This window comes from Pristiophorus japonicus, chromosome 27 (assembly GCF_044704955.1).
Source record: "Pristiophorus japonicus isolate sPriJap1 chromosome 27, sPriJap1.hap1, whole genome shotgun sequence".
In the NCBI taxonomy this organism is placed as follows: Eukaryota; Metazoa; Chordata; class Chondrichthyes; family Pristiophoridae; genus Pristiophorus; species Pristiophorus japonicus.
In genome coordinates, this window is record NC_092003.1 from 11359160 (window position 1) to 11384842 (window position 25683).

General features: G+C 51.8%; 1 protein-coding gene across 1 annotated transcript in view; it reads left to right on the forward strand.

Annotated features, from left to right (window-relative positions):
• The window catches only part of LOC139239484 (neurexin-2-like), a 1141616-nt gene that overhangs the window by 128152 nt on the left and 987781 nt on the right, over positions 1-25683 (forward strand). The window contains exon 9 of the mRNA XM_070868266.1: positions 12610-12800. Coding sequence (XP_070724367.1) covers positions 12610-12800 — 191 coding nt within the window. The remainder of the gene's footprint in view (positions 1-12609; positions 12801-25683) is intronic.

Consider the following 25683-nt stretch of genomic DNA (forward strand, 5'->3'; position numbering starts at 1 on the left):
AGACCCCTTGATCCCTTTAGCCGTAAGGGCCACATCTAACTCCCTTTTGAATATATCTAACAAACTGGCCTCAACAACTTTCTTTGCTAGTGAATTCCACTGGTTCACCACTCTCTGGGTGAAGAAGTTTTTCCTCATCTGGTCCTAAATGGTTTACCCCTTATCCTTAGACTGTGACCCCTGGTTCTGGACTTCCCCAAAATTGAGAACATTCTTCCTGCATCTAACCTGTCCAATCCCGTCAGAATTTTATATGTTTCTATGAGATCCCCTCTCATTCTTCTAAATTCCATTGAATACAAGCCTAGTCGATCCAGTCTTTCTTCATATGTCAGTCCTGTCATTCCGGGAATCAGTCTGGTGAAGAATGTCCTTCCTCAGATTAGGAGACCAAAACTGAACACAATATTCAAGGTGTTGCCTTACCAAGGCCCTGTACAACTGTAGTAAGACCTCCCTGCTCCTATATTCAAATCCCCTCGCTATGAAGGCCACATGCCATTTGCCTTCTTCACCGCCTGCTGTACCTGTATGCCAACCTTCAATGACTGATGTACCATGACACCCAGGTCTCATTGCACCTCCCCCTTTACCAATCTGTCACCATTCAGATAATAATCAGCCCTCCTGTTTTTACCACCAAAGTGGATAACCTCACATTTACCCACATTATACTGCATCTGCCATGTATTTGCCCACTCACATAACCTGTCCAAGTCACCCTGCAGCCTCTTAGCATCCTTCTCACATCTCACACTCACATCTCAGCTGAGTGTCATCTGCAAACTTGGAGATATTACATTCAATTCCTTCGTCTAAATCATTAATGTATAGCTGGGGTCCCAGCACTGAACCTTGCGGTACCCCACTAGTCACTGCCTGCCATTCTGAAAAGGACCCGTTTATCCCTACTCAGTGCTTCCTGTCTGTCAACCAGTTCTCTATCCATGTCACTACATTATCCCCAATAACATGTGCTTTAATTTTGCACACTATTCTCTTGTGTGGGACCTTGTCAAAAATCTTTTGAAAGTCCAAATACACCACATCCACTGGTTCTCCCTTATCCACTCAACTCGTTACATCCTCAAAAAATTCTAGAAGATTTGTCAAGCATGATTTCCCTTTCATAAATCCATGCTGACTTGGACCGATCCTGTCACTGCTTTCCAAATGTGCTGCTATTTCATCCTTAATAATTGATTCCAACATTTTCCCCACTACTGATGTCAGGCTAACCGGTCTATAATTACCCATTTTCTCTCTCCCTCCTTTCTTAAAAAGTGGTGTTACATTAGCTATCCTCCAGTCCATAGGAACTGATCCAGAGTCTATAGAATGTTGGAAAATGACCACCACTATTTCTAGGGCCACTTCCTTAAGTACTCTGGGATGCAGATTATCAGGCTCTGGGGATTTATCGGCCTCCAATCCCATCAATGTCCCTAACACAATTTGCTGACTAATAAGGATATCCTTCAGTTCCTCCTTCTCACTAGACCCACTGTCCCCTAGTGTTTCCGGAAGGTTATTTGTGTCTTCCTTAGTGAAGACAGAACCAAAGTATTTGTTCAATTGGTCTGCCATTTCTTTGTTCCCCATTATAAATTCACCCGAATCCGACTGCAAGGGACCTACATTTGTCTTTACTAATCTTTTTCTCTTCACGTATCTGTAGAAGCTTTTGCAGTCAGTTTTTATGTTCCCTGCAAGCTTACTCTAATATTCTGTTTTCCCCCTCCTAATTAAACCCTTTGTCTCCTCTGCTGAATTCTAAATTTCTCCCAGTCCTCAGGTTTGCTGCTTTTTCTGGCCAATTTATATGCCTCTTCCTTGGATTTAACACTATCCCTAATTTCCCTTGTTAGCCACGGTTGAGCCACCTTCCCCGTTTTATTTTTACTCCAGACAGGGATTTACAATTGTTGAAGTTCATCCATGTGATCTTTAAATGTCTGCCATTGCCTATCCACCGTCAACCCTTTAAGTGTCATTCGCCAGTCTATCCTAGCCAATTCACGTCTCATACCATCAAAGTTACCTTTCTTTAAGTTCAGGACGCTGGTCTCTGAATTAACTGTGTCACTCTCCACCTTAATGAAGAATTCTACCATATTATGGTCACTCTTCCCCAAGGTGCCTCGCACAACAAGATTGCTAATTAATCCTCTCTCATTACACAACACCCAGTCTCGGATAGCCAGCTCTCTGGTTCCTCGACATATTGGTCCAGAAAACCATCCAGGAAATCCTCCTCCATCGTATTGCTACCAGTTTGGTTAGCCCAATCTATATGTAGATTAAAGTCACCCATGATAACTGCTGTACCTTTATTGCATGCCTGTTTGATGCCATCCCCAACCTCACTACTACTGTTTGGTGGTCTATACACAACTCCCACTAGCGTTTTCTGCCCTTTGGTATTCCGTAGCTCCACCCATACTGATTCCACATCATCCATGCTCATGTCCTTCCTTACTATTGTGTTAATTTCCTCTTTAACCAGCAATGCTACCCCACATTCTTTTCCTTTCTGTCTATCTTTCCTGAATATTGAATATCCCTGGATGTTGAGTTCTCAGTCTCGGTCACCCTGGAGCCAAGTCTCCGTAATCCCAATTACATCATACCCGTTTACTGCTATCTGCGCAGTTAATTCGTCCACTTTATTACCAGCCAGATAATCACTTTTTTTTAGTGTTGTTGGTTGAGGGAGAAATATTGGCCCCGGGACAATTGGGCAAGCCATGGATACGGATAGTCCGGCAGTGACAGCCTTGGCCTTTGTTGACTGGCCTCTGTCAAACACGTCTACCCTCATTCATGCCTTCATTGTCTCTAAACTCGATTATTCCAACGCACTCCTGGCTGCGTTGTACCCTGCGAAAACTAAAGGTGATCCAAATCTCGGCTTCCCCGTGTCCTAACTCGCACCAAGTCCCACTCACCCATCACCCCCTGTGCTCACTGCCCCGTGTCCTAACCTGCACCAAGTCCCGCACACCCATCACCCCCTGTGCTCACTGCCCCGTGTCCTAACTCGCACCAAGTCCCGCTCACCCATCACCCCCTGTGCTGACTGCCCCATGTCCTAACTCGCACCGAGTCCCGCTCACCCATCACCCCCTGTGCTCACTGCCCCTGGGACTTAACTCACACCGAGTCCCGCTCACCCATCACCCCCGGTGCTCGCTGCCCCGTGTCCTAACTCGCACCGAGTCCCGCTCACCCATCACCCCCTGTGCTCGCTGCCCTGTGTCCTAACACGCACCAAGTCCCGCTCACCCATCACCCCCTGTGCTCGCTGCCCTGTGTCCTAACTCGCACTGAGTCCCGCTCAGCAATCACCCCCTGTGCTGGCTGCCCCGTGTCCTAACTCGCACCGGGTCCCGCTCACCCATCACCCCCGGTGCTCGCTGCCCCCGTGTCCTAACTCGCACCGAGTCCCGCTCACCCATCACCCACTGTGTTCGCTGCCCCGTGTCCTAACTCGCACCGAGTCCCGCTCACCCATCACCCCCTGTGCTCGCTGCCCCGTGTCCTAACTCGCACCGAGTCCTGCTCACCCATCACCTCCTGTGCTCGCTGCCCTGTGTCCTAACTCGCACCGAGTCCCGCTCACCCATCACCCCCTGTGCTCGCTGCCCCTGTGTTCTAACCTGCACCGAGTCCCGCTCACCCATCACCCCCTGTGCTCGCTGCCCCGTGTCCTAACTCGCACCGAGTCCCGCTCACCCATCACCCCCTGTGCTCGCTGCCCCGTGTCCTAACTCGCACCGAGTCCTGCTCACCCATCACCCACTGTGCTCGCTGCCCTGTGTCCTAACTCGCACCGAGTCCCGCTCACCCATCACCCCCTGTGCTCGCTGCCCTGTGTCCTAACTCGCACCGAGTCCCGCTCGTCCATCACCCCCTGTGCTCGCTGCCCCTGTGTCCTAACCTGCACCGAGTCCCGTTCACCCATCACCCCCTGTGCTCGCTGCCCCGTGTCCAAACTTGCACCGAGTCCCGCTCACCCATCACCCCCTGTGCTCGCTGCCCCGTGTCCTAACTCGCACCGAGTCCCGCTCACCCATCACCCCCTGTGCTCGCTGACCCACATTGGCTCCCGGTTAGGCAACACCTCAATTTCAAAGTTCTCACCCTTGTTTACAAATCCCTCCATGGCCCTCGCCCCCTCCCTATCTCTGTAATCTCCTCCAGCCCCACAACCCCCCGAGATCTCTGCGCTCCTCTAATTCTACCCTCCTGAGCATCCCTGATTATAATCACTCCACCATCGGTGGCCGTGCCTTCTGTTGCCTGGGCCCCAAGCTCTGGAACACCCTCCCTAAACCCCTCCACCTCTCTACCTCTCTTTCCTCCTTCAAGGCGCTGCTTAAAACCGACCTCTTTGAACCAGCTTTTGCTCACCTGCGCTAATTTCTACTTATGCAAGGCAGGGTGTAAATTTTTAAAAATCTCATAATGCTCCTGTGAAGCGCCTAGAGATGTTTCACTGTGTTGAAGGCTCGAGATAAGTGCAGGTTGCTGTAAGACTCCAATCACTCGAGTCTTTCCCTTGAGACTCACCACCACCCCCTCCATTATCGACTTCAGATTTAACAAGGGCCATTCTCGGTCAAATGCTTCTTTGGCACTGAGGACAAACGGTCTCCCAACACCTGCGGCGTTCGGCTCTTGCGTCCACCTCTGGATCAAAGCTCTGGTGCAGCCTGCAGCCGGCAAGTTCTGGCAGCTATTGAATGAAGTATTGATTGGCAGTGAGAGGTTTCGATACCTGCGAGTGTTATAGCGATCTGTACTGGGGGAGTTTTAATATTTAACCGCCCTTGAGGTTTTATTTGTTGCGAGCGCCTGCGGTGAGCATAACTCAAGTCGGAACTTTGATTACACTGACATCGTCCGCCGCTAATTCCCCCGTTCCCCCACCTGTCAATCTGCGAGGCGCGGTGGGAAGGTCTGCAGTCAGGAGGTGGCTAACAGGCCTCGGGCTGCGTGAGTGGGCACGGTCCCGGCAAATGGAATACAATCTGGAGAAATGTGATGTTATCCACTTTGCCAGAAAAAAAGATAAAAACGCAGAGGTTTTTATTAAATGGTGCGAGATCGGGAAATGTTGGAGTTCAGAGGGACCTGGGGCTCCTTGTCCACGAATCGCTGAAAGTTAATCTGCAGGCACGGCAAGCAATTAGGAAAGCAAATGGTATCTTGGCCTTTATTATGGTATGTTGGCGCGGACACAATGGGCCGAAATGGCCCACTGCACTGTAAATTTCTATATTGCTATTACAAGAGAGATTTGAGTATAAGAGTAAAGACGTCTTACTGCAATTATACCGGGCCCTGGTGAGACCACACCTGGAGTATTGTGTACAGTTTGGGTCTCCTTACCTAAGGAAGGATATACTTGCCATTGAGGGAGTGCAGCGAAGGTTCACCAGACTGATTCCTGGGATGGGCGGATTGTCCTATGAGGAGAGATTGAGGAGACTGGGCCGATATTCTCTGGAATTTAGAAGAATGAGAGGTGATCTCATTGAAACAGACACAATTCTTACAGGGCTTGACAGGGTAGATGCAGGGAGGGTGTTTCCCCCCCCGGGCTGGGGAGTCTAGAACCAGGGGTCACACAGTCTCAGGATAAGGGGGCGGCCATTTAGGACTGAGATAAGGAGGAATTTCTTCACTCAGAGGGTGGTGAATCTTTGGAATTCTCTGCCCCAGAGGGCTGTGGAAGTTCAGTCGTTGAGTATATTCAAGGCTGGGATCGATAGATTTTTGGATATTGAGAGAATTGAGGATTTGGGTGGGAAAGTGGAGCTGGGTGATAGTTCATGTTCCACACAAACATCTTCCCACCAACAGCATAAACAGAGGATCTCGCCAGGAGCAGAGTTAAAACACCGAGTCCCGCTCACCCATCACCCCCTGTGCTCGCTGCCCCCGTGTCCTAACTCGCACCGAGTCCCGTTCACCCATCACCCCTGTGCTCGCTGCCCCCGTGTCCTAACTCGCACCGAGTCCCGCTCACCCATCACCCACTGTGCTCGCTGCCCCCGTGTCCTAACTCGCACTGAGTCCCGCTCACCCATCACCCTCTGTGCTCGCTGCCCCGTGTCCTAACTCGCAACGAGTCCCGAGTTCAGAAGAATGGGAGGCGATCTTATCGAAACGTATAAGATAATGAGGGGGCAAAGGGGATATTTCCACTCATAGGGGAAACTAAAACTAGGGGGCATAGTCTCAGAATAAGGGGCCGCCCATTTAAAACTGCGATGAGGAGGAATTTCTTCTCTCAGAGGGTTGTAAATCTGTGGAATTCTCTGCCCCAGAGAGCTGTGGAGGCTGGGACATTGAAGGCAGAGATAGACAGATTTTTGAGCGATAAGGGAGCGGGCAGGGAAGTGGAGCTGAGCCCAAGATCAGATCAGCCATGATTGTATTAAATAGCAGAGCAGGCTTGAGGGGCCGTATGGCCGACGGCTGCTCCTATTTCCTACGTCCTTCTGGTGCCAGATTCTGTCAGATAACGCCCCGGTGAAGCACCTTGGGATGCTAACGGCGCTATATAAATGCTCTAGTAGTTGCGATATGTCACTCGCCTGAGCGCGGTGTCGAACGCGAAGTTAAACCACTCAATTCAGATGCCGACAATAATGGAGGTCGATGAAATCTACAGGAGGAACTGAAGGATATCCTTATTAGGCAGGAAATTGTGTTGGAGAAATTGATGGGATTGAAGGCCGATAAATCCCCGGGGCCTGATTGTCTGCATCCCAGAGTACTTAAGGAAGTGGCCTGAGATATAGTGGATGCATTGGTGATCATTTTCCAACAGTCTATCGACTCTGGATCAGTTCCCATGGACTGGAAGGTAGCTAATGTAACACCACTTTTTAAAAAGGGAGGGAGAGAGAAAGCGGGTAATTATCGATCGGTTAGCCTGACATCAGTAGTGGGGAAAATGTTGTAATCAATTATTAAGGATGAAATAGCAGCTCATTTGGAAAGCAGTGACAGGATCGGTCCAAGTCAGCATGGATTTATGAAAGGGAAATCATGCTTGACAAATCTTCTAGAATTTTTTGAGGATGTAACTAGTAGAGTGGACAAGGGAGAACCAGTGGATGTGGTTTATTTGGACTTTCAAAAGGCCTTTGATAAGGTCCCACACAAGAGATTGGTGTGCAAAATCAAAGCACATGGTATTGGGGGTAATGTACTGGTGTGGATAGAGAACTGGTTGGCAGACAGGAAGCAGAGAGTCGGGATAAACGGGTCCTTTTCAGAATGGCAGGCAGTGACTAGTGGGGTGCTGAAGGGCTCAGTGCTGGGATCCCAGCTCTTTACAATATACATTAATGATTTAGATGAAGGAATTGAGTGTAATATCTCCAAGTTTGCAGATGACACTAAGCTGGGTGGCGGTGTGAGCTGTGAGGAGGACGCTAAGAGGCTGCAGGGTGATTTGGACAGGTTAGGTGAGTGGGCAAATGCATGGCAGATGCAGTATAATGTGGATAAATGTGAGGTTATCCACTTTGGTGACAAAAACACGAAGGCAGAATATTATCTGAATGGCGGCAGATTAGGAAAAGGGGAGGTGCAACGAGACCTGGGTGTCATGGTTCATCAGTCATTGAAAGTTGGCATGCAGGTACAGCAGGTGGTGAAGAAGACAAATGGTACGTTGGCCTTCATAGCGAGGGGATTTGAGTATAGGAGCAGGGAGGTCTTACTGCAGTTGTACAGGGCCTTGGTGAGGCCTCACCTGGAATATTGTGTTCAGTTTTGATCTCCTAATCTGAGGAAGGACGTTCTTGCTACTGAGGGAGTGCAGCGAAGGTTCACCAGACTGATTCCTGGGATGGCTGGACTGACATATGAGGAGAGACTGGATCAACAGGGACTTTATACACTGGAGTTTAGAAGGATGAGAGGGGATCTCATAGAAACGTATAAGATTCTGACGGGACGGGACAGGTTAGATGCGGGAAGAATTTTCCCGCTGTTGGGGAAGTCCAGAACCAGGGGACACAGTCTTAGAATACGGGGTAGGCCATTTAGGACTGAGATGAGGAGAAACTTCTTCACTCAGAGCGTTGTGAACCTGTGGAATTCCCTACCGCAGAGAGTTGTTGAGGCCAGTTCATTGGATATATTCAGGAGGGAGTTAGATGTGGCCCTTACGGCTAAAGGGATCAAGGGGTATGGAGAGAAAGCAGGAAAGGGGTACTGAGGTGAATGATCAGCCATGATCTTATTGAATGGTGGTGCAGGCTCGAAGGGCCGAATGGCCTACTCCTGCACCTATTTTCTATGTTTCTATGTTTCTATATTTGGCTGCTATTTTGAGATTTCAACAGCGAGTTGATTAAATTTGCATGGTCTCAGGCATTTTTGGATTCTTTTCTCAGCTTTCAAATTATCGAGCCTCTTTGATCTTTCAAGTCAAGCGAGAGAACTTCTGGAGAGAGAGGGCAGAGGGAAATTTCTCAGCCACAATATCAGCCACATTATATTTGACTGCCCTGTTGTAAATATTCATTCTTTTCTGCTTGACACAGTTGAACTTAACAGCAGCTATGAGCTCCACATTTGGTAATATTTCACAAGAACATAAGAAATAGGAACAGGAGAAGGCCATACAGCCCCTCGAGTCATTCAATAAGGTCATGGCTGATCGTAAAGATAAAAGACTTGCATTTCTATAGCGCCTTTCACGACCACCGAACGTTCCAAAGCGCCTTGCAGCCAATGAGGCATTTTTTTTGAAGCGTAGTCACTGTTGTAATGTGGGAAACGCAGCAGCCAATTTGCACACAGCAAGCTCCCACAAACAGCAATGTGATAATGATCAAGATCATCTGTTTTAGTGATGTTGCTTGAGGGATAAATATTGGGCCAATACACCAGGGGAGAACTTCCCCTGCCCCTCTTCCAAATAGTGACCGTGAGATCTTTTACATCCGCCAAAGGGAGCAGACGGGGCCTCGGTTTAACGTCTCATCTGGAAGCTGCCCCCCCGACAGTGCGGCGCTCCCTCAGTACTGCCCCTCCGACAGTGCGGCGCTCCCTAAGTACGGCCCCTCCGACAGTGCGGCGCTCCCTCAGTACAGCCCCTCCGACAGTGCGGCGCTCCCTCAGTACTGCCCCTCCGACAGTGCGGCGCTCCCTAAGTACGGCCCCTCCGACAGTGCGGCGCTCCCTCAGTACTGCCCCTCCGACAGCGCGGCGCTCCCTCAGTACTGCCCCTCTGACAGTGTGGCACTCCCTCAGTACTGCCCCTCTGATAGTGCGCACTCCCTCAGTACTGCCCCTCTGATAGTGCGCACTCCCTCAGTACTGCCGCTCCAACAGTGCGGCGCTCCCTCAGTACTGCCCCTCTGACAGTGCGCACTCCCTCAGTACTGCCCCTCTGACAGTGCGGCGCTCCCTCAGTACTGCCCCTCTGACAGTGCGCACTCCCTCAGTACTGCCCCTCTGACAGTGCAGCGCTCCCACAGTACTGTCCCTCCCACAGTGCGGCGCTCCCTCAGTACTGCCCCTCCGACAGTGCGGCGCTCCCTCAGTACTGCTCCTCCGACAGTGCGGCGCTCCCTCAGTACTGCCCCTCCGACAGTGCGGCGCTCCCTCAGTACTGCCTCTCCGACAGTGCGGCGCTCCCTCAGTACTGTCCCTCCGACAGTGCGGCACTCCCTCAGCACTGCCCCTCCGACAGTGCGGCGCTCCCTCAGTACTGTCCCTCCAACCGTGCGGCGCTCCCTCTGTACTGCCCCTCCGACATTGCGGCGCTCCCTCAGTACTGCCCCTCCCACAGTGCGGCGCTCCCTCAGTACTACTGCCCCTCCGACAGTGCCGCGCTCTCTCAGTACTGCCCCTCCGGCAATGCCGCGCTCCCTCAATACTGCCCCTCCGACAGTGTGGCGCTCTCTCAGCACTGCCCCTCTGACAGTGCGGCACTCCCTCAGCACTGCCCCTCCGATGGGTCGGCACTACACTGGAGAGTCGGCCTGGATTTTTGTGCTCAAATCTCTAAAGGATTAGGGGACTTGAACCCACAACCTTCTAACTCGGGGGCGAGAGTGCTGCCCACTGAGCCACGGCTGACACATAACTACCTCAACTCCACTTTCCCGCCCAATCCCTTGATTCTCTTTGACCAAAAATCTACCGATCCCAGCCTTGAATATACTCAACGACTGAGCCTCCACAGCCCTCTGGGGCAGAGAATGCCAAAGATTCACCACCCTCTGAGTGAAGAAATTCCTCCTCATCTCAGTCCTAAATGGCCGACCCCTTATCCTGAGACTGTGTGACCCCTGGTTCTAGACTCCCCAGCCCGGGGGGAAACACCCTCCCTGCATCTACTCTGTCAAGCCCCCTGTAACAATCCTATATGTTTCATTGAGATTTGTTCTAATGAAGGCTTTATAAGGTCACTTTCCCAAGTGGAAGGAGATCACATAAGAGCATGGGATAAAACCAGATCTGCAAAAGTACAGTGAATGTGGTTCTGGGCTTGGTACAAATGTAACTAGATATTGGGGCGAGATACGGAACGAGTGTTCGCCTACGGGAATGGTCGGAGATGCTGATCCCCAAAAATGGTCAATTGTGGGAAACACAAATATCGGACGTAGTTTCATGTCTGTTCCGGCCACATACCCGAAGCATAACTAAGGCCCGCCTATTTCCCCCTCCGTAACATCGCCCGTCTCCACCCCTGCCTCAGCTCATCCGCTGCTGAAACCCTCATCCGTGCCTTTGTTACCTCCAGACTTGACTATTCCAACGCACTCCTGGCTGGCCTCCCACATTCTACCCAACGTAAGCTAGAGGTGATCCAAAACTCGGCTGCCCTTTGTCCTAACTCGCACCGAGTCCCGCTCACCCATCACCCCCTGTGCTCGCTGACCCCGTGTCCTAACTCGCACCGAGGCCCGCTCACCCATCACCCCCTGTGCTCGCTGCCCCGTGTCCTAACTCGCACCGAGGCCCGCTCACCCATCACCCCCTGTGCTCGCTGCCCCGTGTCCTAACTCGCACCGAGTCCCGCTCACCCATCACCCCCTGTGCTCGCTGCCCCGTGTCCCAACTCGCACCGAGTCCCGCTCACCCATCACCCACTGAGCTCGCTGCCCCGTGTCCTAACTCGCACCGAGTCCCGCTCACCCATCACCCCCTGTGCTCGCTGCCCCGTGTCCTAACTCGCACCGAGTCCCGCTCACCCATCATTCCCTGTGCTCACTGCCCCGTGTCCTAACTCGCACCGAGTCCCGCTCACCCATCACCCCCTGTGCTCGCTGCCCCGTGTCCTAACTCGCACCAAGTCCCGCTCACCCATCACATCCTGTGCTCACTGACCGACATTGGCTCCCGGTCCCCTGTGAATTTATACTTCGGGGGAAGAGTTTTGATGAGCACAGGAAGATGGTTGTTTTGAAGATGAAGGAGTGAAGGAAACTTTCCCAATCTCAATAAGGAACATTCCCATGTGAACTTTGCATGCAAGGTCGCTAGCTCCTTCAACTCGACAACCCTCCGAGATGTCTGCGCTCCTCCAATTCTGCCCTCCTGAGCATCCCCGACTATAATCGCTCCACCATCGGTGGCCGTGCCTTCAGCCGGCAGGGCCCTAAGCTCTGGAACTCCCTCCCTAAACATCTCCGCCGATGAGACGTTGAACCGAGGCCCCGTCTGCCCTCTCAGGTGGATGTAAAAGATCCCACGGCCACTATTGGAAGAAGAGCAGGGGGCGTTCTCCCCGGTGTCCTGGGGCCAATATTTATCCCTCAACCAACATCGCAAAAAAAAAAAACAGATGATCTGGGTCATTATCACATTGCTGTGTGTGGGAGCTTGCTGTGCGCAAATTAGTTGCTCCGTTTCCCACATTACAACAGTCACTGTGCGCCAAAAGTACTTCATTGGCTGTAAAGAGCTTTACGACGTCCGGTGGTCGTGAAAGGCGCTATATAAATGCAAGTCTTTCTTTCTTACTTTCACTTTTAAGCCGCTCCTTAAAACCCACCGCTTTGACCAAGCTTTTGGTCACCTGCCCTGATATCTCCTTATGTGGCTCAGAGTCAAATTGTTGTCTGAATATGTAAGAATTAGGAGCAGGATTCGGCCATTCGGCCCCTCGAGCCTGCTCCGCCATTCGATGAGATCACGGCTGATCTTCGACCTCAACTCCACTTTCCCGCCCGATCCCTCGATTCCCGTAATATCCAAAAATCTACCGATCCCAGCCTTGAATATACTCAACGACTGAGCCTCCACAGCCCTCTGGGGCAGAGAATTCCAAAGATTCACCCCCCCTCTGAGTGAAGAAATGCCTCCTCCATCTCAGTCCTCAATGGCCGACCCCCTTATCCTGAGACTGTGTGACCCCCTGGTTCCAGACTCCCCAGCCCCGGGGGGGGGGGGGGAAACACCCTCCCACTCATTGCGAAACATTCCGCGCCTTGGGACTTTTTTTTTAAACCACGCTGATGGCGCTATGTGAATGCAGGGCCTTGTTTGCAGTGAGAGTGGGTGGGAACGGGACGTTTCACGAAGGCCCACGTCAGTTGCCGATGAAAGTTTCCTGTTTTTTGGCAGGTACCTGCATTATGTCTTTGACCTGGGCAATGGTCCGTCGCTGATGAAGGGCAACTCGGACAAGCCCATCAACGACAACCAGTGGCACAACGTCATGGTCTCGCGGGACCCCAACAATGTCCACACCCTCAAGATTGACTCCAGGACAGTGACCCAGCATTCCAACGGTGCCAGGAACCTCGACCTGAAAGGTAGGCGCCACAACACGCTGGCGGGGTGGGGGGGGGGCGGGGTGGGGGAGGGGTGAGGGAGAGAAATTCGGTCGCGTCTCTGTTGGGGTGTTACTTTTAGCGGATTGCCAAAGTTTGCGTCTCCTGCCCAGAAAATCGGCCGACTCAGTCGAAGAGCTGCTAACAGGGGCGGTAATCGGCCGTTGCACACTTGACCTGCGGGGGGCGCTAACGAAAGTCCGGTCGGTAAATTTTGCGGACGCAATGCGCATGCGCAGAACTCCGAATCAGATCCCGGGAAAAGCCAAGGCGCAGGAATAGTAACGCACCCGTTAAAGTTCATAAGCCACTTGTTTCCCCCACCCACCCCCCCCCCGTACTGTTGCGTCTGCCTGCCGCTGCAAACTCGGAGACTCACGCACCGTGCTGTGTGTAAACGTTTGCGCTGACTGTGACCGCCCGAGGGAATGGTTTCCTCGTCCCTTGAAGTGGCCGCCAGTTATCGACTCTGCAAAGCCTGCACCCACTGTTTTTTCCCCACGTCGTTCTTGGCGGGCGTTCAGTGAGCCGCGCGGGCCGAATTTACCGACCGGGGGGCGCAATCGTGGTAACGTTGCACCAGGGATACGTCAGGATCGGAGCGATCGTCAGCAGCCGGGGGCTAACAGTTAGCGCCCCCGGTGAGCCACTAACGAATTTTCGGTCGGGCGCTAAATGCTGCACGTACAGTCACTAAGCTTCAATGCTCCCATTAACGCCCCATCCGGGCGCTAACTGACAACCGAAAATCCTGCCCACAATGTCCCTGGTGGGTGATGATCTGCAAACGGGATCTTGCGCACACAGTGTCTCAGCTTCTCCAATGACTGAGCAAATTCACCCCGGCAGTGGTTGACCCGTACGCAGCTCATAAAGAGCTTGGGTTCAATCCTGTGTCTGCACTGCGTGTTGTTTTTCATTCGTTCCTGGGATGTGGGCGTCGCTGGCAAGACCTGTTGTGTATGTATACACCCTGTACACTCAATGTACAGTTACATAAGACCAATGAATGTATCTTCACACTGTATACACTATGCCTGTACCACCAGAGGGTGCAATTGGTGGAGACCGAGAGGTCACCTGCACATCGCAGGTAACCAGGTATAACAGGGAGCTCACCTCACTGCAACCTCATTCAGCAGCTGCAATAAATGGACTAAGGTCACAACAGTTCAAGTACAATGCCTCACCTCGTGGAGCCATTGCTAGAGTGCTTACAGACACAACAAGGTACAGCATTTATCATCCATCCCTAATCCCTTGAGAAGGTGGTGGTGAGCCGCCTTCTTGACTGGCTACATGGAACGGTAGCACAGTGGTGATGTTACTGGATCAGTAATCCCGAGGCCTGAACTAATGATCCGGGGACACCAGTTCAAATCCCACCACGGCAGCTGGGGAATTTAAATTCGATTCCTTAAATAAATCTGGAATTAAAAAGCTAGTAGCAGTAACGGTGACTGTGAAACTACCGGATTGTCGTAAAAACCCATCCGGTTCACTAATGTCCTCGAGGGAAGGAAATCTGCCGCCCTTACCCGGTCTGGCCGGTATGTGACTCCAGACCCACAGCCATGGGGTTGACTCTTAACTGTCCTCTGAAATGGCCCAGCGAGACACTCAGTTGTCTCAAGGGCAATTAGGGGATGGACAATAAATGCTGGGTCTTGCCAGCGATGCCCACATCCTGTAAATGAATAAATAAAACAATATTTAAGGGGAAGTGAGATAAACACTTGAGGGGGAAAATAAATTGAAGAACTTGGATTTACTCAGTACTGCCCCTCCGACAGTGCGGGGCTCCCTCAGTACTGCCCCTCCGACAACGCAGTACGGCGCTCCCTCAGCACTGCCCCTCCGACAGCGCAGTGCGGCGCTCCCTCAGCACTGCCCCTCCGACAGCGCAGTACGGCGCTCCCTCCGACAGCGCAGTACGGCGCTCCCTCAGTACTGCCCCTCCGACAGTGCGGGGCTCCCTCAGCACTGCCCCTCCGACAGCGCAGTACGGCGCTCCCTCAGTACTGCCCCTCCGACAGCGCAGTACGGCGCTCCCTCCGACAGCGCAGTACGGCGCTCCCTCAGTACTGCCCCTCCGACAGTGCGGGGCTCCCTCAGCACTGCCCCTCCGACAGCGCAGTACGGCGCTCCCTCAGTACTGCCCCTCCGACAGCGCAGTACGGCGCTCCCTCCGACAGCGCAGTACGGCACTCCCTCAGCACTGCCCCTCCGACAGCGCAGTACGGCACTCCCTCAGTACTGCCCCTCCGACAGCGCAGTACGGCACTCCCTCAGTACTGCCCCTCCGACAGCGCACTACGGCACTCCCTCAGCACTGCCCCTCCGACAGCGCACTACGGCACTCCCTCAGCACTGCCCCTCCGACAGCGCACTACGGCACTCCCTCAGCACTGCCCCTCCGACAGCGCAGTATGGCACTCCCTCAGTACTGCCCCTCCGACAGCACAGTATGGCACTCCCTCAGTACTGCACTGGGAGTGTCGGCCTCGATGTTTGTGCTGAATTCCCTGGAGTGGGACTTGAACCCACGACCTTCTGATCTGTAAGCGCGAGAGTGCTGCCCACTGAACCGCAGCTGACACGACTGAGATGGAAAGATATGGTGACGGGGTGAGATGGAGAGCGGTGGGAGGGGGCTGGTTTGGAGCATAAACCCCGGCACAGAGCGGTGGGGCCCAATGGCCTGTGACTGTGCTGTTAATACCTTGGAATAAAAGTCCCGTCAAATTGGGGCCACAATTTCATCGGAAGGATTTGTTTTAATGAAGAAAAGTGCGTTCGCGCGCAGTCCAGTGCAGGGCTCTGAGCTGTTCATACAGTAACCAGGCAACAGGGAAGATTGGGGTTGTAAGGTCCTTGACGGTAACGGAGCAACAAGACACCAGCCAGCACGCAGAACTGGAAGGTCTTCTGCTGATAGAGCAGCACGTTCAGGAGCGATAAACACTCCGGCCTAATCACAATTCCTGAGCAGTTGCGGCACTTGGTGTCATGGGATGGGAGTAGCAGGGAGGAACCCTGGAATAATCCTACTCAGGCCAGGAAACCTTCACTTGCTCCCTCCCCTCGCGACCCCAACAGCATCTATTTCCTTCCCTCCCCCTTCCCCGAAGACACTGGCTCCCGGAGATAGTCACTGCTGTGCCACGTATTTGCTTCGTGGGTTATTTGCTTAAGAATTCACAGCAGCACATTGCTATTGAGAACTAGTTGGCTGATTAACAGAGGCTTAACGATCGCACTGCACATTACCGGTTCATCCATTAGGCTCACAACTGAATCATCACAGGCAGTCCCTCGGAATCGAGGAAGACTTGCTTCCACTCTTAACATGAGTCCTTAGGTGGCTGAACAGTCCAATACAGGAATTACAGTCTCTGTCACAGGTGGGACAGACAGTGGTTGAGGGAAGGGGTGGGTGGGACTGGTTTGCTGCATGCTCCTTCCGCTGCCTGCGCTTGGTTTCATAGAAACATAGAAACATAGAAAAATAGGTGCAGGAGCAGGCCATTCGGCCCTTCTAGCCTGCACCGCCATTCAATGAGTTCATGGCTGAACATGCAACTTCAGTACCCCCTTCCTGCTTTCTCGCCATACCCCTTGATCCCCCTAGTAGTAAGCACTACATCTAACTCCTTTTTGAATATATTTAGTGAATTGGCCTCAACAACTTTCTGTGGTAGAGAATTCCACAGGTTCACCACTCTCTGGGTGAAGAAGTTTCTTCTCATCTCGGTCCTAAATGGCTTACCCCTTATCCTCAGACTGTGACCCCTGGTTCTGGACTTCCCCAACATTGGGAACATTCTTCCTGCATCTAACCTGTCTAAACCCGTCAGAATTTTAAACGTTTCTATGAGGTCCCCTCTCATTCTTCTGAACTCCAGTGAATACAAGCCCAGTTGATCCAGTCTTTCTTGATAAGTCAGTCCCACCATCCCGGGAATCAGTCTGGTGAACCTTCGCTGCACTCCCTCAATAGCAAGAATGTCCTTCCTCAAGTTAGGAGACCAAAACTGTACACAATACTCCAGGTGTAGCCTCACCAAGGCCCTGTACAACTGTAGCAACACCTCCCTGCCCCTGTACTCAACTCCCCTCGCTATGAAGGCCAACATGCCATTTTCTTTCTTAACCGCCTCTGTACCTGCATGCCAACCTTCAATGACTGATGTACCATGACACAACAGGTTTCTGCACGCTCTCGGTGAATACCTCATCGTGGATGACCTAGACCCAACTGGCCGGGGTTTTATTCAGTCTTGTGAACATCACATGACTGGCTAAGCCACTCCCAACACAACAGCTCTGCAAACCTGCGAGCTTACCCGTCGGTGCGTACCATTACATGTTGTAATGTGGGTGAGCAGTAGTAAGCTCCCACACACAGCAACGAGATCACGACCAGATAATCTGCTTTTAGTGATTTCATTACATTACATCGGATATACGGCCCAGAAACAGGCCATTGGGCCCCACCAGTCCGTGCCGGCGTTTATGCCCCACTCGAGCCTCCTCCCGTCTTTCCTCATCTAACTCTATCAGCATCACCCTCTATTCCCTCCTCCCTCATATGTTTGTCCAGCCTCCCCTTAAATACATCAATACTATTCACCTCAACCTCTCCCTGTGGCAGCGAGTTCCACATTCTCACCCCTCTCTGGGTAAAGAAGTTTCTCCTGAATTCCCCATTGGGTTTCTGGGTGACTATCTTATATCGATGGCCTCTTGTTATGTCCTTCCCCACAAGTGGGAACATTCTCTCTGTATCCACTCTATCAAAACCTTTCATCATTTTAAAGACCTCTATTAGGTCACCCCTCAGCCTTCTCTGTTCAAGACAAAAGAGACCCAGCCTGTTCACCCTTTCCTGATAGGTATACCCTCGCATTTCTGGTATCATCCTTGTAAACCATTTCTGCACCCTCTCCAGTGTCTCGATATCCTTTTTATAATACGGCGACCAAAACTGTACGCAGTGCTCCAAGTGCGGTCTGACCAAGGTTCGATACAGGTTTAGCATAACTTCTGTACGTTTCAATTCTATCCCTCTAGAAATAAACCCTAGTTCTTGGTTTGCTTTTTTCATGGCCTTGCTAACCCGTGCCGCAACTTATAGCAATGTTGATTGAGGGATAAATATTGGCCAAGTATTGCTTAACCAGGAGCCAATGTAGGTCAGCGAGCACAGGGGGTGATGGGTGAGCGGGACTCGGTGCGAGTTAGGACACGGGGCAGCGAGCACAGGGGGTGATGGGTGAGCGGGACTCGGTGCGAGTTAGGACACGGGGCAGCGAGCACAGGGGGTGATGGGTGAGTGGGACTCGGTGCGAGTTAGGACACGGGGAACAAAGAAATGGCAGACCAATTGAACAAGTACTTTGGTTCGGTATTCACTAAGGAGGATACAAACAACCTTCCGGATATAAAAGAGGTCAGAGGGTCTAGTAAGGAGGGGGAACTGAGGGAAATCTTTATTAGTCGGGAAATTGTGTTGGGGAAATTGATGGGATTGAAGGCCGATAAATCCCCAGGGCCTGATGGACTGCATCCTAGAGTACTTAAGGCCTTGGAAATAGCGGATGCATTGACAGTCATTTTCCAACATTCCATTGACTCTGGATCAGTTCCTATGGAGTGGAGGGTAGCCAATGTAACCCCACTTTTTAAAAAAGGAGGGAGAGAGAAAACAGGGAATTATAGACCGGTCAGCCTGACCTCAGTAGTGGGTAAAATGATGGAATCAATTATTAAGGATGTCATAGCAGTGCATTTGGAAAATGGTGACATGATAGGTCCAAGTCAGCATGGATTTGTGAAAGGGAAATCATGCTTGACAAATCTTCTGGAATTTTTTGAGGATGTTTCCAGTAAAGTGGACAAAGGAGAACCAGTTGATGTGGTATATTTGGACTTTCAGAAGGCTTTCGACAAGGTCCCACACAAGAGATTAATGTGCAAAGTTAAAGCACATGGGATTGGGGGTAGTGTACTGACATGGATTGAGAACTGGTTGTCAGACAGGAAGCAAAGAGTAGGAGTAAACGGGTACTTTTCAGAATGGCAGGCAGTGACTAGTGGAGTGCCGCAAGGTTCTGTGCTGGGGCCCCAGCTGTTTACATTGTACATTAATGATTTAGACGAGGGGATTAAATGCAGTATCTCCAAATTTGCGGATGATACTAAGTTGGGTGGCAGTGTGAGCTGCGAGGAGGATGCTATTAGGCTGCAGAGTGACTTGGATAGGTTAGGTGAGTGGGCAAATGCATGGCAGATGAAGTATAATGTGGATAAATGTGAGGTTATCCACTTTGGTGGTAAAAACAGAGAGACAGACTATTATCTGAATGGTGACAGATTAGGAAAAGGGAAGGTGCAACGAGACCTGGGTGTCATGGTACATCAGTCATTGAAGGTTAGCATGCAGGTACAGCAGGCGGTTAAGAAAGCAAATGGCATGTTGGCCTTCATAGCGAGGGGATTTGAATACAGGGGCAGGGAGGTTTTGCTACAGTTGTACAGGGCCTTGGTGAGGCCACACCTGGAGTATTGTGTACAGTTTTGGTCTCCTAACTTGAGGAAGGACATTCTTGCTATTGAGGGAGTGCAGCGAAGGTTCACCAGACTGATTCCCGGGATGGCGGGACTGACCTATCAAGAAAGATTGGATCAACTGGGCTTGTATTCACTGGAGTTCAGAAGAATGAGAGGGGACCTCATAGAAACGTTTAAAATTCTGACGGGTTTGGACAGGTTAGATGCAGAAAGAATGTTCCCAATGTTGGGGAAGTCCAGAACCAGGGGTCACAGTCTGAGGATAAGGGGTAAGCCATTTAGGACCGAGATGAGGAGAAACTTCTTCACCCAGAGAGTGGTGAACCTGTGGAATTCTCTACCACAGAAAGTAGTTGAGGCCAATTCACTAAATATATTCAAAAGGGAGTTAGATGAAATCCTTACTACTCGGGGGATCAAGGGTTATGGCGAGAAAGCAGGAAGGGGGTACTGAAGTTTCATGTTCAGCCATGAACTTATTGAATGGCGGTGCAGGCTAGAAGGGCTGAATGGCCTGCTCCTGCACTTATTTTCTATGTTTCTATGTTTCTATGTGATGGGTGAGCGGGACTCGGTGCGAGTTCGGCCACGGGTCAGCCGAGTTTTAGGTGATGTTAAGTTTACGATGGGTAAAACGTGGGAGGCTGCCGGGAGTGCGTTGGAATAGTCAAGTCCAGAGGTAACAAAGGCACGGATGAGGGTTTCAGCAGCGGATGAGCTGAGGCAGAGGTGGAGATAGGTAGAACTCCCCTGCTCTTCTCTAAAATAGTGGCCGTGGGATCTTTTACATCCACCTGAGAGAGCAGACGGAGCCTCAGTTTAATGTCTCATCTGAAAGACGGCACCTCCGACAGTGCGGCTCTCCCTCAGCACTGCCCCTCCGACAGTGTGGCTCTCCCTCAGTACTGCCCCTCCGACAGTGCGGTGCTCCCTCACTACTGCCCCTCTGACAGTGTAGCACTCCCTCAGTACTGCCCCTCTGACAGTGTGGCTCTCCCTCAGTACTGCCCTTCCGACAGTGCGGTGCTCACTCAGTTCTGCCCCTCTGACAGTGCGGCGCTCCCTCAGTAGTGCCCCTCTGACAGTGTGGCACTCCCTCAGTACTGCACTGGGACATCAGCCTGGATTTTTGTGCTCAAGTCTCTGGAGTGGGATGTGAACCCACGACCTTCTGACCCAGCGGCGAGCATGTGGCCCACTGAGCCACAGCTGACTCTCGGGCAGTGCATCATCTCCTTATGCCATTGGGTCTTTTGCCCATGCAAGGCAGCTGGTGACAGCTGTAAGGTAAAACACACTGAAGGACCACCGAGTTTCTGAGAAGCTTAATGTTTCAGATATCAATCGCTTAACTGTGCCTAGTAATGGTATCACATTACAGTCTGCCCCATCACTTCCCTAATGTCCCCTGCTGATGAACAATAACAGTTTCCCTGTCTCTGTAACAGGAAGGAACACTCAATTAATTCCATCGCATAGTGGCCCCATCCCTATGTTCTCGTCCTTGTTTACAAATCCCTCCATGGCCCTCGCCCCTCCCTATCTCTGTAATCTCCTCCAGCCCCACAACCCCCCGAGGTCTCTGCTGCTCTAATTCTGCCCTCCTGAGCATCCCTGATTATAATCGCTCCACCATCGGTGGCCCCAAGCTCTGGAACTCCCTCCCTAAACCTCTCCACCTCGCTCTCCTCCTTCAAGACGCTCCTTAAAACCTCCCTCTTTGACCCAGCTTTTGATCACCTGTCCCTAATATCTCCTCATGTGGCCCGCTGTCTGATTTTGTTCCTCTGAAGCGCCTTGGGACGTGAAAGGCGCTGTATAAATGAAAGTTGTTGTTGCTTCGCCTCCTATTCCAAGAGGTTTTCGGCGGGCCCTGAAAGCGTTCATTACCTCACTCTCCCACAGCAAAACAAATTGACTTCAAGTTAATGTTGCGCTTTTGAGGAGCTCAGGTCTCTCACACAGCTGTGAAAAAAAAGACAAATCCGTAAATGTGAAGCTGGTACTTTTGCAATCATAAAGACAACCTCAATTCTGTGCACAGTTTGGGTCTCCTTACCTAAGGAAGGATATACTTGCCATTGAGGGAGTGCAACGAAGGTTCACCAGACTGGTTCCTGGGATGGGGGCATTGTCCTATGAGGAGAGATTGAGCAGACTAGGCCGATATTCTCTGGAGTTTAGAAGAATGGGAGCTAATCTCATTGCAATATACAAGATTCTGAGGGGGCTTGACAGGGTAGATGCAGGGAGGGTGTTTCCCCCCGGGGCTGGGGAGTCTAGAACCAGGGGTCACACAGTCTCAGGATAAGGGGTCGGCCATTTAGGACTGAGATGAGGAGGAATTTCTTCACTCAGAGGGTGGGTGAATCTTTGGAATTCTCTGCCCCAGAGGGCTGTGGAGGTTCAGTCGTTGAGTGTATTCAAGGCTGAGATCGGTAGATTTTTGGACTCGACGGGAATCAAGGGATCGGGCGGGAAAGTGGAGCTGAGGTCGAAGATCTGCCGTGATCTCATTGAATGGCGGAGCAGGCTCGAGGGGCCGAATGGCCAACTCCTGCTCCTAATTCTCCCTGTCAACTCTGTCCCCTCAGTCTCTACCGGGTGTACTGTACGCACCGGTGTTATGCTCACAGGTTGGTTGAGCTGTTGAACTGGGAGTGGCTTAGCCAGTCACGTGATGCTCACAAGACTCAATAAAACCCCAGCCAGTTGGGTTCGGGGGATCCACGATGAGGTATGCAGTTGTGAGCCTGGTGGATGAACCGGTAATGTGTCGTGTGATTGTTAATCCTTTGTTAATAAACCGACTAGTTCTTAATAGCAATGTGTTGCTGTGAATTCTTAAGCAAATTCTTAAGCATGATTAAAATTCATCATCATCATCATAGACAGTCCCTCGGAATCGAGGAAGACTTGCTTCCACTCTTAACATGAGTCCTTAGGTGGCTGAACAGTCCAATATGGGAACCACTGTCCCTGTCACAGGTGGGACAGACAGTGGTTGAGGGAAGGGGAGGGTGGGACTGGTTTGCCGCACGTTCCTTCTGCACGCTCTCAGCGACGAGACTCGAGGTGCTCAGCGCCCTCCTGGATGCACTTCCTCCACTTAGGGCGGACTGGTCTTTGGGCCAGGGACTCCCAGGTGTCGGTGGGGGATGTCGCACTTTATCAGGGAGGCTTTGAGGGCGGTCCCTTGTAACGTTTCCTCTGCCCACCTTTGGCTCGTTTGCCGCGAAGGAGTTCCGAGTAGAGCGCTTGCTTTGGGAGTCTCGTGTCTGGGGCATGCGGACAATGTGGCCCTGCCCAGCGGAGCTGGTCGAGTGTGGTCAGTGCTTCGATGCTGGGGATGTTGGCCTGGTCGAGGACGCTAACGTTGGTGCGTCTGTCCTCCCAGGGGATTTGCAGGATCTTGCGCAGACACGGGCACTGTTTGACTCCCGCCATCTCGCTGGGTTAGAGTTCCTCAGGACCTTTGCTTCCGATGTGACGATTGTGGCTTCACAGCAATGTGAACATTACTCTATGTGTCTGTGGGCAGGCCCTTAATTGGTCCTGTGACATTAAATGTGTTTGCTCGTTAGCTATGGTCACTTGGCGACTTGGCACAGCTCTCCGATTTGACAACATTTCAAACCTCTCATTGAACCACCGTGCGAACACGTTTAACCCGGGTCTCTTCCCATTTAATGGGGGCGGGAGGGGGAGCGGGGGATTATAGACCCCCAAAACCAAGCGGGTTGGGGTCGGAGGGGAGGTTGAAGTGTTGCCAGTGGGAATCCTGACCCCAACCTGCTTCCAACCCTAAAGGGTGCAATCCTAAAGAATTCACAGAATGGTTACAGCACGGGAGAAGGCCATTGGGCTCTCAGCCAGTCCCATTCCCCGCCGTAGCCCGACAAATTATTTTCCTTCAGCTACTTATCCAGCTCCCTTTTGAAAGCCACGATTGGGTCTGCCTCCACCACCCTCTCAGGCAGCGCATTCCAGATCCTAACCTCTCGCTGCGTAAAAACGTTTTCCCTCGTGTCGTCTTTGGTTCTTCTGCCAATCGCCTTCAATCTGTGTGTCCCTCTGGTTCTCCACCCTTCCACCGATGGGAACAGTTTCTCTCTCTCTCTCTACTCTGTCCAGACTCCCTCATGATTCTGAACCCCTCGATCAAATCTCCTCTCAACCTTCTCTGCTCCAAGGAGAACAACCCCGGCTTCTCCCAGTCTCTCCACGTAACTACAGTCCCTCATCCCTGGTACCATTCTGGTCAATCTCCCTCTGCGCCCTCTCCAAGGCACTCGGTCCGTGCAGCAGAGCTGGTCTCCAGTTGTCCTGGTTAACCCTCGCCACTGGACCAAGACCTAGCTCTGGCAAGCCCGTGTGGTGGCTGGTGTGTATGCAATAGCTGTTAGATTGAGTACTGTTGAACTCCAAGAGGTATGACCCTTGGCTCTGCTTCATTATGGCCCAAAGTGACTGATGCACAAAATGGCTGGCCTTTTATACCTGCGCCCGCAGCCCAATGGCCTCCAACAGTGGTGCCATCTAGTGGTTAGTGATCCCAAAAGTGCACGCACGACAGGTGGCTGGTGTGCAACGGTCACCCCACGTTAAAAATAGCCAAGCACTGGCATCTTCCACCCCCTTCGATTGGAGTTCAGGACTCGAACATCGGGTTTTTCAGTGAAACACCTGTGAACTCGAGGAAGCAAGTCATCCTCGCTCGAGGGACCGCCAATGATGAAGGCCTTCACATCCTTCCTCAAGTGCGGTGCCGAGGAATTGGACGCAATACTCCGGTCAAGGCCGAACCCGGTGTTTTATACAGGTTCATCATAACTTGCACGCGTTTGTGTGCAGTCTCTGCTCGAAGGATAAGGGGTAAGCCATTTAGGACCGAGATGAGGAGAAACTTCTTCACTCAGAGAGTTGTCAACCTGTGGAATTCTCTACCACAGAGAGTTGTTTGAGGCCAGTTCGTTGGATATATTCAAGAGGGAGTTAGATGTGGCCCTTACGGCTAAAGGGATCAAGGGGTATGGAGAGAAAGCAGGAATGGGGTACTGAGGTGAATGATCAACCATGATCTTATTGAATGGTGGTGCAGGCTCGAAGGGCCAAATGGCCTACTCCTGCACCTATTTTCTATGTTTCTATGTACTCTGTGCCTCTATTTATGAAGCCCACGAACCCGTAAGCTTTTTTAACCGCTTTCTCAACCTGCCCTGCCACCTTCAACGATTTGTGCACACATACCCCCCAGGTATCTCTGTTCATGCACCCCCTTTTAGGATTGTACCCTGTAGTTTATATCGCCTGACTTCGTTCTTTGCACTGAAACTGTTCCCATTGGCGGAAGAGTCGAGAACCAGAGGACACACGGATTTAAGGCGATCGACAGAAGGTCCATAGGCGATATGAGGGTGGGGGGAGTGGGGGGGAGGGCAGGAGTTCAAAGTCCCCCACCTCCAGCCACCCTCACACCCTCCCCCCCACCCCCCCAGCTCACCCCCCCCCCCCAGGATCGAACCCACCCACTACCCTCCGGGGTTTGAGGCTCACACAGACTTGGGACCCCCGGACTCCTTCTCCTGCGTTCCCTGCACGGCTGGAAGCCAAGCCTGTCAGCCTTGCTAACACTTCCACAGCGAGCGGGCCGAGCCCAGCTTTAAAATTCCGCCCATTGTTCCAGTCGAATAGACGGGCGCGAATGCTGCCTGCAATACTGCAGCCTAGCACCAGAGGGAGGTGTTTACCACGATTCGGATCCCAGCACTGGCTTTACCCGAACTGCAATCACAGCCCACTGAGAGACTCACTCCACACCGAATAAATGATGCCACATCTGATCATATTCTTGATTTATTGTTCATTGGAGAAATCGTTTTTCTTTATGGTGGTTTGAGGGATTTAGTGCCAGTGAGTGGATTGAAGACATCAAACACTCCCAGGGCAGGTACAGCATGGGGTTAGATACAGAGTAAAGCTCCCTCTACACTGTTCCATCAAACACTCCCAAGGCAGGTACAGCATGGGTTGGATACAGAGTAAAGCTCCCTCTACACTGTCCCATCAAACACTCCCAGGGCAGGTACAGGGGGTTAGATACAGAGTAAAGCTCCCTCTACACTGTCTCATCAAACACTCCCAGGGCAGGTACAGGGGGTTAGATACAGAGTAAAGCTCCCTCCACACTGTCCCATCAAACACTCCCAGGGCAGGTACAGCATGGGGTTAGATACAGAGTAAAGCTCCCTCTACACTGTCCCATCAAACACTCCCAGGGCAGGTACAGCAC